Source organism: Alosa sapidissima, chromosome 10 (genome assembly GCF_018492685.1).
Source record: "Alosa sapidissima isolate fAloSap1 chromosome 10, fAloSap1.pri, whole genome shotgun sequence".
NCBI lineage: Eukaryota > Metazoa > Chordata > Actinopteri > Clupeiformes > Clupeidae > Alosa > Alosa sapidissima.
This window is the reverse complement of record NC_055966.1, coordinates 9,530,144-9,546,528: the sequence shown is the minus strand read 5'-3', so window position 1 is coordinate 9,546,528 and position 16,385 is coordinate 9,530,144. Positions and strand designations below refer to the sequence as shown.

The following is a 16,385-nucleotide window of genomic DNA, read 5'->3' as shown; positions in this document are numbered from 1 at the left end:
AGTCTTTTTACAAAAATACCAGTGTAACCTAACGTGTGTGCATACACAAAATCCCGCAGACCATACAATGTCAAGGAAAAACTACAGATAGAGGTGTAGCCACTCCACTCTTTCAGTAATGCCATTAATAGAACGTCACATGTTTCTTATGATCGGCCTTAGATTGCTTTTCGAGTCATCCATATCTGCTAATTATCTTTAGGACTCACAACTCAGGGTATTGAGACACAAAGTAGGGGAAAGGCAACGCTGTCACAAAACTGGCAGTGCAAGATGTGTCCATGCAAGCATTGCTGATGTTTGATCCCTATCTTGAGGTCTGGTGGCAGTAATGTTTTAAACACCTGGCTGAAAAAGTAAATACTATCAATTCAAGAGGCCAAATAGCTACATGGAATTGTATGGTTAAGACATGAAGTCACCTTTCTACTTGTCTTAGTCACTGGATTGTAGTTCTTTTTTTGCAGAATGTATTTTCATTCTGTGTGAGCTCTGCAGGGTTGTGTAGATACTGTAGTATTGTTGAACTACATAACTATACATCCTAAGTACAGCTGTGTGGTTCTGAGTTTAATTTTTAGACAATAACTTTTAAGTGTTAGAAATGGGCAATTAAGCATGCATATTAGTGCAGTAGAGACTTTTTAAGCTAATTGCTTCAAATGGTCATAGCGCAGAAAAAACTGCAAAAGGAAATCTCAACATGCATATTTTAGACTGATACCACTTATTTAAACTGACAAGCATTATTAAGTTTTACATTCATCACACCTGCTCATTCCTTTATATCACCTGTCGGTTCAACAGTAATGAGTAATATTGAGGCTGATAAAAATACATGATTTATAGTGTACACCAAAAAAAGACTCTTTGAAAATTAACACAGAATATGCTTATCATATATACTGAGCCTGTTGAAAAAGTAAATGGGGTAGGGGAGTTCTTTACTCTCACTTCAAGGTGGATTAATAGAATATTTAGTAAATGTGAACACTAAAAGTAAAGTATTCATTTAACTTTTAATTTAAATGGCTAGGGTTTTCAGTGTTCATGCTGAGAATGTCTTAAGCACATAGTGTTTGCACACTCAAATGTTGTCTGTCAAGACTGGCTGAGATGTGGCGGGTGGAAAATAGTTTTGTGGTCAAATTATTAGGCCTGCTCTAGAGGTTGCACAATAGAATAAATGAGGTTTTGTTGGGTCAGTGCTTCACAGAATGCTGTAGCAAAACTTTTCCTGTCAGAAAATATGTCACTTCTTGTAAGAGAAGGCAGAGATCAAAGCCTGGTACTATCTGAACGTTTGAAATCCCCCTCTCTCACTCTTAGTGCCGTCACCCTTTTTTTTTCAGACAGGTTTGCTTCCGTCAATCAATTTGTATTTGTGAAAGTGTCATATTCTTTGATGGTCGGTCTTGGTTTGAATGCGCAAGCTGGTCTGATTGTAATGAAAGAAGCTCATTTTCACTCATGACAGTTGGTGGGTGCAGTGGCAGTGAAACTCTGCTCAAACAAACCTCACAATGTCACTCAAAGAGATGCTAATCAAAAAGGTGGAAAAAAGGCAGCTACATCAAATTTGGCTCATTTTGTTTTTCCACTGCCATGACCCAGGGTTGACTTCCTGATTTAGACTGACAGACTGACAGGACCCTTGGCTCGGAATGGCTCAGGGCAGGTGTGAACTCATGGTCTTAAAGACCCCTGGTTTAAAAGTGAAAGTGATATGCATCTGATTGGCCTCCAGTGTCAGAGGGAACCGGAGCCACTCAGTGCAGGCCTGTCGGAAACCCACCCAGGTCATTTCTCCGCAATTCATCTTACTGTCCTTCAAAGCCACATTCCTTTCTAATGGCACCTTCATTTGCAGCTAGTAGAATGGGGTTGGGGTCAGGGTAAGAATGCTCTTGCCTTTTGAGACAGTCACAATGCGGCGATGTCTACACGGTTTCCTGCTTTCCGAATTAATTCTGCAAAAGGGAGCGCACAATGTTAACCGTCGACAAACGTTGCGGTCGCAAAAGAGTGGTCGATTGTACACGAACAAGTAAACAACACTCAACCTCATTGACCCTCAGAGACCAATTAAGCTGTACAGTGCCTCTGTGAGATTGTGTTGAGTGGAAAGTGCCCTCGAAACGTTGAAATTACAGTAGCACTATCAGACCACAGTCAGAGATTTATCCTCCCCCTCCCCCCCATCTTCACAGACTGGTGTCCTGTTTGGGTCTTAAGTGACCTAGTGGCCTTCCATTTTTGTCTAGGTTAGGAAATGAGAATATGTTGCTTTTGTGCTTTAGAGTGTATCATATTTCATGCTCAGAACAACACTTTTTACATGAGCATGTTCAGGGAGTCGTGTGGATGCAAACTTCTTGGTTGGTCTGTATCAGATTCTTCCCCGCGTCTCCAGCAATATCGAGGCTAAAACCATTAATTGTCTTTACCACCTCGATAATTAACGCTGTGGAGAAATAACAGCTCAGCAAACAGTGAAATTATACTTGTGGTTGGTGCACGGTAAATACCTGTTTAGCTACCAACGCATGTATTTATTAGACTGTCGCCAGCAAATAAGAGGCCTGTCTCGTTTTTGTTCCCTCTCTCCTTTTAAATATCTCTTTAAATATAGCTGCATGGAGATTATACCTCGCCTGCATAGGCACGGCCATGCTTCTTACGGCAAGGAAGGTAACAGTGATTCAGAGACTTCAGATGACAAGCTGTAACCAGTTAAAAACGGAGATAGTGTCTTAATAAGGATTGTTTTTGCATTCCTGGGCTTTGAGTCAAATATGTGGAAGGCCATGATGATTAGAGACGTACCACCCTAGACATATTTTCATATGCATTGCAACCTCGGTCCCAGTCTTAAAGTTAATTTGGTCATGATTTGATTTTTTTAAGCCTTGTGTGGGAGATTCATTGCCCCAGCTTGTTTGACACCATTGGTTAATGTAAGCTCTTAAGGAAGTCTCTGGAGCCACTGTGATCCCCCCCCAAAGCATTAACATCTCCTCATCCCTGCATTCACAGACCTCTCCTCAAATCTTTTGCTGTGTTATTTCAGAAGAGAGAAAGAGCAAAAAAAGAAAGAAAAAAGCGAAAGTGCGTCATGTTGATTTTGTCATGGTTTGACAAAATGACACTTGTGTAAAATCAGAGTAACAATTTTATCTCGCTTTGCCAGCACCATTGCGAATACATGTTTACTAATACCTTTAACTTCCTGCTTCTTCAAATAACCTAATTTTAGTCTTATACATGTGTTTGCATCTCTTGAGAATTTTTCATTGTCTCATATTTTTATGCTTGTCGTTATCCGATCTGTGTAGGTTTTCTCAAATCCTTTGTTCTGGTAATGCAACAAAAAGAAGACAGTGTGCTTTGGAGGAATGCGCATCCTGCAAAGATCATGTTGTTAATACCCACCCACATATATTCCGAAGAAACAATTTAAAAGATACTCTTTTTTACTGAATAGACACAGAGGAAGATGTGCATATATGAGGGTGCAATTACACACACACACACACACACATACTCTGAAAGATATCAACACTCACTTAGAGAGACATAGATTAACTCAAACGGAGCATTATTTAAGCTTTCCTTTTTAAAACCCTTTCAATCACTGCTCATAAGAAAGAGACAAGCTTTCACATACACATGCACACACACACACACACACACACACACACACACACACACACACACACACACACACACACACACACACACACACACACACACACACACACACTATATAGTGGATTTAGTAAGAGTGATATTGAAAGGACCATACAGCAGGCAGAACATGTTTTTTTTTTATCCCACCTGCAGGTTACCTCCAAGTTCAAGTGCCCAGGCCTCCCCTGGGTGAACTTTTACTCATGTCACAGTGACCCAACAAGCACCCCATGCCTTTATTCAAACAACATACACATAGAGAGAGAGAGAGAGAGAGAGAGAGAGAGAGAACACCTTTACCCGACTATTTCTCGTTTAATTTCAATCACAGGAAGGTGATTGAACTTTTTTGCAAAGAAGCATAGCAGTCGGACAATAAAGCAAAAGATCATCATCTGCTTGCTTTCTCACACACACACACACACACACGCACACATGCACGCAGACACACACACACACACAACAAATACCACACACACACATACACATAGCACACTGTCCTGCCTCTTTAACTGTATTAATTGTTGATATGTTGCAATCCACGAGGCAGAGATTAGAGTTCTAATTATTCAATCATGTGATGCGGCCCCAGCACCCAGTGACAGAAAAGCAATTTCTCAGGGCCTTGAAACTGATGTTGTTTGATTGTTATATGACTAATCTGTTTTATAATTCGATAAAAACAGGAGGAATAAACAAGTGATACGGCGCGATAAAGAGAAGCTCTCTCATCAGGCGCAGGCAGGCAATAATTGGCTTTAAATCATTAATACAGATTCCTGTGGTGGGGAATCTAAAAGTGCAAAGTCTCTTTTTGCGTCTTGCCGCCACCTTTCCGGTTTTCCCTGACAATGTCATCTTTTTGGTATTCTAGCGCGTTGTGGTCGTTTTTGCGGGTCTATTCCGCTTCGCCCTCTTCTTCTACCTTCACTTCATTGTTTTCTTCTGCTGCTTCTCGTCATCATCTTCCTCTGGTAGTCACGTCACCTCAACATAGTATCATTTCTGTGCTATCTAAGCTTCAGGGGGTGAAAAAAAAAAACATTCACAAAAAAAAACAAAAAACAAAATCCACCATTCACCCCTAGAGAAGAGGATTTGACTTCACACGCTGAGTTCATGCTGACCCCCCCACACACTCTCGCACTCTGAAGCCACAGGAGAGACTCGACAGTGAATAGCTTCCCACTGCACTCACACACTCTCACTGGCAACCCAGTCTAGACGAACCGAATGACTGAGAGCAGAAAGTGTGTGGTCTTTCAGGTAATCTTTGCTGGTCTGTGTACACTAGCAGACAGTTTTTTTTTAAACCACCACATGTGCTTATTAAACAATTAAGCTGTTAGATGAAGAGTTTTGAATAGTTCTTAGATCACCTCCAACACCCAGACTTGAGCACAGAAGTTTAACTATGTCCTTACATCTCAAATATATTTTCAATAGTTTCTTATTAGAATACAAATAGGCAGCATCACAATTTTTTACAGAAATGCATTGCATGTAACAGTGCATTATTCATGTGAGCTATCACATAACTGCACTCTTTTTTTGCAATCATTAGATTTCATGAACAACAGTGTGACATATGTACTTATGTTCCAAATCCTTTATAGTTGCCATCCCATTGTGTAGAATGCTCTGGGACAATAACAACCTCTCAATAGAATATAGCTAACTGCCGGGTGTGACAACCTGAAAAGCAAAATGACCGGCAATACTGGAAGGACAACTTGCATATATGTTATCAGATGCAGGATAGAATTAAAAACCTGTTTATGTGTACATGTGTATACCTGCAGAACATATCGAGGCGTTAAGTGCAAGAATATGTTATAGGAAGGAACAAGTTTTCTGTTAGCACATTTGCTGCATATAAGCAGTGTCTGACACTTGATAAATAAAATAATTACCTAGTCATGTATATACACTAGGACATTACTATACTGTAATAATGCAGAATTTAATATGTGGTATACTGTATTTTTAACAGGTCTAAATAATATCAAATGAATGAAGAGGTATTCTTCTTCTAAACAATAGTTTATAGCAACATGTTTAGAGAGACTATAACCTGACTGACCTCTGTTAGTTTATCTGATAATGAGGCTTTGTCTTATATAAGTAGCTGGCAAATCAATGAAAGATGCTGGCCAAAAGAGCATTAAATCATCCTAAAGAAACACAGATTCATTGTTGATGCATAATATACAGTCATGTTGATTTTTTAAAAACAATTTGTATAGGCCTACCGTAATTATTGACCATGGCTGTATCATGCCTATCCACTTGTGATTTCTTTCAACACTCTGCAGCGTATAATGTTAAATTCAGAATAAATTACTAACACAGCATGCTAAAACACAGACGACACTGAAATGACTGCATACTTCGACCCGACCAAATATACAAACACACCTCCTAGTCATGTGGTAATCTGGTTGCCTAAAACATGCACGTGCTGCTTTGATAACGTGTTAAAAATGGAGGGCCATGCATCGACACAAACGCGTCTGTACTAAATGATAATCATTACTGATGAAATCACCAGCACTCTTTCAGGCCTGTGCCCTTCTGGATGCCGGGGCGGCTTTTATCGGGACGCCGATGCCAAAGTTCTTGGCAAGTGCCAGCACCTGTGGGCAGTGCCAAGACCTACTGGCAGTGCAATCAAAATTGTGTGACGGTCTTGGACAGTCACCGCGAGAGATTACCGCCTGCGACTGTAGACTCCACCATGTTGTCTGCTGCTGCTGCTGCATTCTCTCTCTCTCTCTCTCTCTCTCTCTGTCTCTCTCTCTCACTCAGTCTCCCTTTCTCTGGTTACGGCAGCATTGTTTTAGCCTTTTTGAACGTGACATGGAAAAGGCAAGGCGATTGTGTGTGCGATGCGTCTTGGACAATCACTCGAGAAGATTAGCGCCTCCACATCGGGCTTGCTGGGTCTTCTCAGGTTGCAAGAGTCATTTTCTAGTCTTTGAATATGATGACATCGAAGATGAGACAAAAGGGTATTGCTTGTTTTTTGGCATTGCCAACATATGGGAGGGTGAGCAGTTAAGGGAGGTGTGTGTGTGTGTGTGTGTGTGTGTGTTTGTGTTTGTGTGTGTGTGTGTGTGTATGTAGGGGGACCTAACATCCCAGACAGCCTTTTAAGAAATAAATGTTGGCTCTGTTGCCCTGAGTAAGCCATCATAATATTAATACCAAAGATGCAGATTATGTTTTTTTTCTAGTTTTTTTAAATGTGGATTATTAACAAATGAAAGGGCCTTGATTATTTTGGACATGCACATGGACTGCCATTTTTGTAGTTTTATATTTTGTTTTCGTTCTATTTCATTCTATTTTACAATTGCTGCATTTTGGGCAGTAAAATTGTTGAATTTCACCATTGACCAGGGGGTGACAAAGAGGACAAGCCCTGTGTCGCCTTTATCACAGTGGCTAGTCTGGCACAGCAGAGCAACTTGAGCATACTATTGCTAATTTTTTTCCCCCACCCAAGGCATGGTGGATGAGAGCTAGCACTGATAAATGACAACACATTATTTACTGAAGGCCTCAAACTTAATGCATCACAGAGTGAAGGGCACACAGAACATGCATGTCTGTAATATATATTCTTACATTACATAGTTAACCTATATGTTCGTACATTACATAGTTAACCTATATGTTCTTAAATTGCATAGTTAACCTATATGTTCTTACATTGCATTAACCTATATAGCCTTTAGTGGATTGTTTATAGTGCATCAAACAGTGGTGATATTGGTCTTTGGACACATAAGTGTTGGTTATGTTTGCGCAATTGGTGGTTTAGTGGGAAGTCAAGTGACATACAGGTACAGTTCTGTGCTGTTCCAGGCTAGACTTTGTCAAATGCCTCATGAATACCACTAAACACCACTTTTTTTGTATTTACTGTGTAGCCTATGGTTTGTCAAATGCCCATGCATGCTCTGTTTGCTGGTTTCCTGTTTTGATGTGTCAAGAGGGTAGCTTGCACATCTTTGTTTTCCACCTGTCAGCATATCTCATTTGAAATGTCCTGATCTCACCCTATCTCATTTAATCTGTGTGTTTTTGCTCAGTGTTGGTAAAAATCCAACCAATTCCCTTAGATTTATCCATCTGTCATGTTAAGTAAAGAATCAAATAGTTTGCATTACATTTCAATACTTATACATATGCCAATAACGAATATTTATGCAAATCCTTATTACACCTTTATTATTTCAAGCGTTTGACCTATGGTAACTTGGACGTGTGGAACTTTCAGAAAGTTATTCACACGCACGCACGCACACACACACACACACACACACACACACACACACATGCATGCAATTGACTCCCTGCCGGTGAGGACGCCACTGTAACTGTCCTAAGGTATTAGCCCTCCCACTTAGACAACGCGAGGTTACGGACGTGTCATATTTGTTGTGGCCAGCCTTCGTAGGTCCTGAAATCTGATCTGTGTAGTGAATGTTTGGCTCTGAGCATGCCACACCGTGTCACCTGTGAACGCTTGCGTGCCCATAGCCTTTCCCCCGATTGGTAGTGTATAGTGTGCAGCAGCCCATAATTCCCCACGTTCACCGAGACACATACCCACTCGCTCGGAGCCTTTACCCCGAGCTTCTTGAACAGATGGCGGGTTCTTTTGCAATTAGAAATGTAAAACGGGTAGTCAAAATATGCACAGTGCACTCATGTGATTTTCCGTATGATTTCGTATCATGGGGGTTGCGTTACCTTAACTGTCCGATTACGAGAAATGCATAATATTGACATCTTCTCAATTATTATTTTAATCAGATAAATAGTTGCCTTAAATAGTATTACACAAACAATGCAGATATTGCAGGGGGTAGGGTGTCCGATGCTCTGTAAGCTTCAACAAAAGTATAGCCCGAGCAGCGAGTCGAGCGGAGGCTCAAGCCTTCCACTGGCGTAGAACAATACAGCTGAATTTGGCAGTGGATGCACAATGCTGTATTTTCGCATTGACGGCTGTGGAATAGTCGAAGGTCCGGCTCAAGGCCTTTTTAGTCGTTAGATTCTAGTGCTTGCTTCGTAGGTTATGTTGTTTATTCGCAAGGCGTTCGTGTGAGCATGTGTATATGTGCGTGTGTGTGTTATTCAGTAATAAATGCAGAACCGCCTCACTCTAATCAAGCTGATTAAAAATTCCTGCGCGCACAGCCGGAAATCGCACCATCCTCTCTGTTTTCTCCGCACTTTTTACTTTATTTTCGAGTCGTTCCTCCACCAGGACATCGTCTGTCACGGGAGACCATCTCGTTCGCCTCGAATTCCGGCTTAAATCTGCTTGTTACGGGCGTATTTTCTTTTGAAATGAGGAGGAAAAGGAAAGCCGAGACAGCGCCAGCACCAGCGAGGGGAGTGATGAGTCAATACAACTAATAATTTAATGGGGACACAGGAAAAGGGAGAAAGAAAGGGGAGCTCCGTCCGGGCACAAATTAAACGAACAGAAAACAGTCTTACCCAGGGAACTATAAAGCATCTATGCATGCCTTAATCGCCTTAGATGTCGTAAAGTAAATCGTACTTTTAACCTGTTTGGGTCCGCAGATCATAGCTACGTCGTCTTACCACGAGAAACCAGATTATTGTCGCTTCATGCTCTCCCGGACAGTCGCGAGGCTAAATTCATTCCACGTTATTTTTTATGTTATAGATGCTTACATACCCACTGCATATCAGAGGACTTGTCGCTTGTGACTGTATGCAGCTATGGTTACTTTTATTTTCGACGTGTTCTGTACGTAAGGACGCTTCGTAGTCCTGGTGGGTTAGCGACAGAACTAAACTCGCTACACTTGCAGCCGATACCGTACTATGCTGTGGACAGCGTTAACTTTCTTTTAAAAGGGTTTAATTTTCCTTTCATGACGTCGGAGAACGCGGACAACTCGGTAGCCTAGGCTACCAACAACTGGTTTTTCAGATATTTTTTTCTTGAATTAATAATAGACTGTGTTATCGGTTTTCTGTTCATCTGTATGTTGTATTGATTGACAATTGATTTTGATGCTACGAGAGTAGCATGTCGTCAAGAACAACTCTTTTTGCAAAAGGATTGTAGATATTTTCTGCAAGTCAGACCTAACGTTAGAAAGCAGCAAACATTGAAGTTTCTTTTCCCAACAAAACTTGAAGACGCTTTTCACCCCGACGACTTTATATGCTTTCGAGTTCTGAAGTGGTGAGTCGCAGGTTGGTTTAATTGATTTTTGACTAACTTTTTCAAATTTACATGTGTTCAAATTTGCACGCTTGCATGTCTTCTTCTTTAAAGGTCACTGAAAAAACCTGACCTGGATCACACTGCTGCAGGGTGCGGATTGAGTGGTTAGGCTACTTACTTCACTGTGGTCGATTTGCTTTGACTTCATGTAGGCTTCTATGTCGGTTGTTTGACATTGTTTTTTAAAACAAAATGACAAGTTAGGCCATTCCGAAGATAAACAAAATAGATTATTATTACCTAAAACTAATACCTGAGGGTTAGCTGTTCTCTTGTAACAACAGTGTTATTAATTTAAATGTTGTGCATTATATTTGTTAATTGCTTGAATGGTCATATTTGTTGCTTGCTGTCCATAATAAGAGGCTACTCCATGGACAGTTTATCATAGTGTAGAATTTAACTGTATACTGCATGAAGGGTTGGACAGTGAAATTCTAAGTCTGAACTACTGAACAGCACACTGTTTCATGGCCTGTAGTTTCCCAGACTAGGCCCTTGGTCAGCCGGTCCTGAAAGCATTTGACTTGCCTTTTGAAGAAAAAAAAAAGAAGCTTTGTTTCTATAGTGTCTCCTGACTATTTATCACTCTTCACACCTTACCAAGCATGATGGTCTTTTCCTCGAAATGCTCTGCGATGACTGTCATGTATGTGCCTACCTACCTATGCTATTGTTTTGTTATTACCACCCCCTGTTTTTTTAGTAAAATCTGTAGGTGTTATTTTGGTGCAAACTGTACATAGTTGGAAACAGTACACGGCTGTGTCATCTCGGCCTGCTTAAACAAAGCATTCATATGTTGTCTGAGGCCTCACTGCTTTGAAAAGCTTACAAAAAAAGACAGGGAGAAAAAAAAAATGAGTTTCAGGTGATGCATAACGTGTGAACGCTCACAGCGGTCGGCTTAATCCTCTCCACACACACACACACAGAGGCCTGTTGTAGAGATGCACTGATCACTGGGGTGGAATCCGCGGTGAATGAATGCGATTGCACAAAAACGGGCTTGTTGGCCCCCGCCCCGCCACATGGGGAAAGTGCAGCACGGGACAGCCATCCATAATACATGGCCGCTAAAAAACGGGAGCGCCAGAACTACACGGAACACCCTCAAGTGTCATGTAACGGCTCAGCAGATTGGACAGGTTTGCACTGTGGCATACAAAGCAGTGGAAGCTGGCACGAGAAAATAGGTGTCAAAATAAATTAGGTTTATCTCTTAAATAGTACTAAGCCCTTTTCCTGCCATGTTTTTTTTATGTCATTCACTTATGTCTGATAGTGAGCTGTGGTATCTATGCGATGGAAATGTGATGATCTGTATGTTATAGCAAGTGTTTTGATGACCAACACATACAGAAATGCAGGCGAGCACACAGCTTGTGTTAAATGCCAAGGCCCCATACGGGTCATGGATCTTCTTCCACCATGCAAAACACACACATAAAAAACACCCTCAAATGTCACGGCTCCCTGTCTCGACATATGTGTGTTTATGTATTTTGGGGGATGTTTGTGTCATTTGGGCTTCCTGACTGACCTGTGTGTTTGTATGTGTTCTCTCCCCTCACCCCCACCCCCCACCCCAGGTGATAGCAAGCAGTGGCGCTGAGAGCGATGGAGCATCTCGGCGAGACGTGCCTGGGGAAGGAGAACTGTGAGCTGGTGGCGGCCGGCCTGGGCGAGGCCAAGGGGCCCCCAGCCAAGCTGGCCCGGCTGGAGCAGAACGGCAGCCCGCTGGGCCGCTCGCGCCTGGGCAGCTCCGGGGCCAAGCTGGGCGGCGTGCCCTTCAAGCCCTCCTCGCACCTCCTGAAGGCCTGCCACAAGAAGGGTGAGTGACGCAACTGACCGGGCAGCTGGCTCAAGAGGGGGTTGGGAAGAAATGTGGAGGTCCAGATAAAGAAGTGTGCATTTTTTCAGGGAGGAACAGTGTGTGTGTGTGTGACTGTGTGTGTGTGTATGTTCATGTAGTAGTCAGTGGTTTATTCTTGTGTGTGTGCGTTTAGATGGATGTATCTTTCCATGTATGTGAAATACTTTGTGTGTGTGTGTGTCTTTGATGTATTGATTGTTAGGTTAACTCAATTAGACTAATTTATGTGAAGTTTTTGTCACAGGCGGTTTGGGTGACTGACACATAATTACTCATGCCTGCTCAGTGCATACGTGTGTGTGTGTCTGTTTTTATTGGTTACATTTATGGTTCTGTGAGTATAGCCAAATCAACCCTATATAGAGAGATGTAATTTTAAAGCAGGGGCTTTGGCATTTCAGCAATTTGGCGCTAGAGATAGCTAGGATTATTGCTTTCCTACACCGACATTACATCAGTGTTTTGCTCTTTTTTTCCCCTAAAACAAAAAAGGATGTAATTGGTGATAGAAAAAAAAAGAATCTTCCCTCTCTCCGCTTGGCCGGCAGTCAAGCTAGGAGCTGTGCGATGCTAAAGGGCCTTCCCCCCGGGTTGTTGTGATTTGCGCCTTTAATTCGTGGAGCACCAGCTGCGCTTGTTACATTGTAACTACACGAATCACCGTCCTCCAGACCCCCATTCTGTACCTCTCTGGACACTCTCTATTATTCTTTATGGGAAATCGTGAACTTTGACGAGTGCCTGCTGAACTTTGCAGGCTGCGGGGTGCATTGTTTGGAGCTGAATAATATTTACCATGGGCTTTTCTCAGCACGCGGGAGAACAAAGCATGTATTGATCCCCAAATGAACCTACACAGCAGTCTTTATTGTTAGATCTTTATCTATTAAAAATGGAAAAGCTCCACTTCAGCACATTCTTTGGCGTATGCTTGTGATTGACCCTGTTTATTGATTGTTTGCCAGAAATGTTTGCATCTTCAGGAAGCCAAAAGCGCTATGTGCGTTACAGATATGATTTATTGTGCCTACTTTTAAATGGAGGACATTAATATTGTGCCACGCTGTGCAGGGGCTGTGTGTGTGGGAAAAATCCTCAAGATGGCAGAGGACTTATAAGTTCCACAAATTTCAGGAATAGAGTGTTTCAGCTGTCTGATATTATGTGATATTTGCACAGTAAACCCTAACACATGACGGCTTTGGACAAGGATTCTTCATTTTTTCCCCCCTTCTTCCCCCTAATAGCTTCGCACTGTTTACACAGACTCACAAACCTCAGGGCTATACAGTGTGCTGGGAGTTGCCGCCAAGCATCATGGGAAGGTTCCTGGGAACTGCCAGAAGAAGTGCTCTAATGTGATCTGTGCACCTTAACAATAAATAAAGCAGTTTAAACCCCAGCCGAGAGCTCAGAGAGGCTGCTCCCTTCCAACGCTCTGACAACAAAGGATCACCTCTGCCTTGCAGAATGCCGCGTAAACACCAGGCATGTGATCAAAATAAAGCGATCATAATCACTTTAGTTACATGTGATCGGAAGGCCAAGAGTGTTAAAATACATTTTTAAGCATCAGTCACATGTTCGGTTGCAGTGGAAATTTGCAGGATTTTTTTTTTCAATATCTGTCCGTTATATGTGTGTGTGTGTGCGTGTAAATAAGAGTTGATGTGACTCCAGTGAGGTGTAAATGTGACACATGCATCTGCTCTGTTAATTGTGTGGTTTTGTGTGTGTGTGTGTGTGAATATGTATCTGCTCGCATGTGCGTGTGGGTGCATGCTCATGCGTGCATGCGTGTGTGTGTGGGGGCGTGCACGTTTCTTTTTTTTTTCTTTTTTTTTCCAGGCAACATGCTGCCGGTGTTCTGCGTGGTGGAGCACTACGAGAGCCCCATCGAGTTCGACAGCAAGGAGGAGCACGCCGAGTTTGTGCTGGTCAGGAAGGACATGCTCTTCAACCAGCTCATCGAGATGGCCCTGCTATCACTGGGCTACTCGCACAGCTCGGCTGCCCAGGCCAAAGGTCAACCACCCACCCCGACCCCGACCCCGACCCATCCCACTCCGCCTCCACCTACCCCTAATCTCCTTCCTCTTCACATTGACACCCCCACCATTCCACCCGCACTGCTGCACTGCACAACACCATCTTTCTCTCTCTCTCTCTCTCTCTCTCTCTCTCTCTCTCTCTCTCTCTCTCTCTCTCTCTCTCTCTCTCTCTCTCTTCTCTCTCTCCTCTGTCTCTCTCTCTTTCTCTCTCCCCCTTCTTGCTCTCTCTTTTTTTTTTCTTATGCTTTACATATTAAGCTTTATTTCCGAAGTGCCTCCACAGCTGCATGCTCGCCCTTCCTCTGGCCAGTCGTTTCCCTGCGTTTGATTGCCACAGCGTCCATCCATCCACCCACCCGCCCACCAGCCCGCCAACCAGCCTGCCAGCTAGCCACTGCCTTTCCTCTGTGCCATTTCTCGAACCCAGGGGCATGTGCTTTTAAATACAGTGCTTTGGCCTGCATTTAAACTACAGGTCGGCAGTGAGCTCAGAGAGAGAGAGGGTGTGAACGAGAGGGTGAGAAATAGAGAGAGAGAGAGAGAGGGCCAGAGGGAGACAGAGAAAAGGAGACTTAGAGAAGGACAGAGAGATGGAGGGAGAGAGAGAGGGAGAGAGAAAGAAGAAGGGAGCGAGAGAGGGAGAGAGAGAGGGAGCGAGAGAGAGCGAGCGACTGAGCTAGCGGCGGTGGTGTGCAGGTGCCCTCCCCTGACCACAGGTCTCCCCCTGCACTCGTCCCTGTAATCACACACTCCCCTCTGCGGGAATGAGTGTGGAGGTGGGCCTAGGGTTACTAATTGCTCTCTTTATGGAGACTTGAGCTATTTTAAGAGCCCCCCTCAGCCTGTAATTTATTGTGGGCTGTCCATCACTTCACTGCAATATTTCCCTTACATATTTATGAATGCTTTCTCTTTCTATTTGTCTTTCTCTCTCTCTCTCTTTTACTCTTTCTCTTTCTCTTCCCCTGCTTTCTCTTTCTATGTTTTGTTTTTGTTGATATTCTCTCCTGTTTTAATATAACCTGTGTACATGGGTTGGATATTTATTTGCTCATCACTCGTGCATTTTAATTTAGACGATCAATGATACTTTATGGGGCACTGTGCATTAGTTCAGTGACAGATCAGCTTTTCCCCATCTCTCTCTCTCTCTCTCTCTCTCTCTCTCTCTCTCTCCTTTCTCTCTCTCTCTCTCTTGAGTCCTGAGTGTGTGTGTGTTATGTAAAGCGTGGCCTGCGTGAGTCTTGTTTCCTCCCACTGAGATGTGAAGTGCACTGAGAGTATGCACACACACACACACACACACACGCACACATATGCAGGAGCACACACATGCACTTGTACAAATATTCACTGACCCACACACACACACACATTCACACTAATGCTGCATCTGTGTTCTAGATCCTCTCATCCTCTGTGCTCATACTGAGGCATACATACAGTATACACAGATGTGCGCACACACACACACACACACACACACACACACACACACACACACACACACACTAATGCTGCTTCTGTCTGCTGTACTGTAGATGAGGTCTGACCCTGCTCTGTATTGCTCCCAACAGGGCTGATCCAGGTGGGCAAGTGGAACCCCGTGCCCCTGTCCTACGTGACGGACGCGCCCGACGCCACAGTGGCGGACATGCTCCAGGACGTCTACCATGTGGTCACCCTGAAGATCCAGTTGCACAGGTCAGTGCCCAGGGCAGTGGGATGTGGCTGGCTGGGTGGGTTGGTGTGGGTGTGTGTGTGTGGTTGGTGTGAAAGTTAGCATCCGCTGCTCTCCCGCAGGCAGGCTTCCTCCTGCCATGTCCCTCGGCCTGTCTGTTGGTCTGTCTGTCTGACTGACTGTCTGTCTCTGCACAGCTGTGGTATGTGTCTGCTGCTTTCTGTGGTGTTTGTCGTGATGGATTCATGGTCTCAGGTCTGTTTTTTTTTTTTTCTTTATTGCATTCTTCTCTCTTTCTCTCCCTCCCTCTCTCTCTCCCTCTCTCTCTCTCTCTCTCTCCCTCTCTCTCTCTCTCTCACACGCACACACACACATGTATACACACACATCCACATGCTTCCTTTCACCCCGGCTTTCTTATACTCTTTCACCACCAGTCAGGATACAGAAGGCTGTGTGTGTGTGTGTGTGTGTGTGTGTCTAAAGCCTGGTAGTCTGGAGCTAGTCTGTATCCTCTCCCTCTGTTAGACACACACACACACACACACTCCCCAGAGGCTGCCTGGCTGTACGCTGTTTAAGGTGTTCCAGCGTAGCCTCTTTCCTTGTAGCAAACACACTTATATGGTGTTTGTTGGAGGAGGGGACCTGTGTAGCAGCTGGTGTGTGCAAAAGTAACTATTTGTGCATATGTTTGTGTATTTATATGTTTGTATATATGTGGTTGTATTTTAGCTTTGTGTGTGTGTGTGTGTGTATGTGTGTGTGTGTGTGTGTGTATGTGTGTGCGCGCACGTGTGTGTGTGT

The 16,385-nt window shown here is 43.4% G+C and overlaps 2 protein-coding genes across 18 annotated transcripts in view; one reads left to right on the top strand and one right to left on the bottom strand.

Moving 5' to 3' along the window:
* The window catches only part of si:dkey-82o10.4 (uncharacterized protein LOC797793 homolog), a 31,629-nt gene extending 25,581 nt beyond the window's left edge, over nucleotides 1-6,048 (bottom strand). Inside the window, exon 1 of the mRNA XM_042108491.1 lies at nucleotides 5,943-6,048. Coding sequence (XP_041964425.1) covers nucleotides 5,943-5,958 — 16 coding nt within the window. The 5' untranslated portion in view covers nucleotides 5,959-6,048. The remainder of the gene's footprint in view (nucleotides 1-5,942) is intronic.
* The window catches only part of LOC121721501 (DNA-binding protein SATB1), a 52,841-nt gene that overhangs the window by 731 nt on the left and 35,725 nt on the right, over nucleotides 1-16,385 (top strand). For 14 of the 17 annotated variants that reach the window (XM_042108487.1, XM_042108480.1, XM_042108486.1 and 11 more), the window contains exons 2-4: nucleotides 11,563-11,804; nucleotides 13,695-13,871; nucleotides 15,475-15,601. In XM_042108487.1, coding sequence (XP_041964421.1) covers nucleotides 11,591-11,804; nucleotides 13,695-13,871; nucleotides 15,475-15,601 — 518 coding nt within the window. In that variant the 5' untranslated portion in view covers nucleotides 11,563-11,590. Of the gene's footprint in view, nucleotides 1-8,334; nucleotides 9,940-10,097; nucleotides 10,119-11,562; nucleotides 11,805-13,694; nucleotides 13,872-15,474; nucleotides 15,602-16,385 lie in introns of those variants that run through there. The other 3 variants (XM_042108474.1, XM_042108475.1, XM_042108476.1) reach the window with 3 other exon arrangements.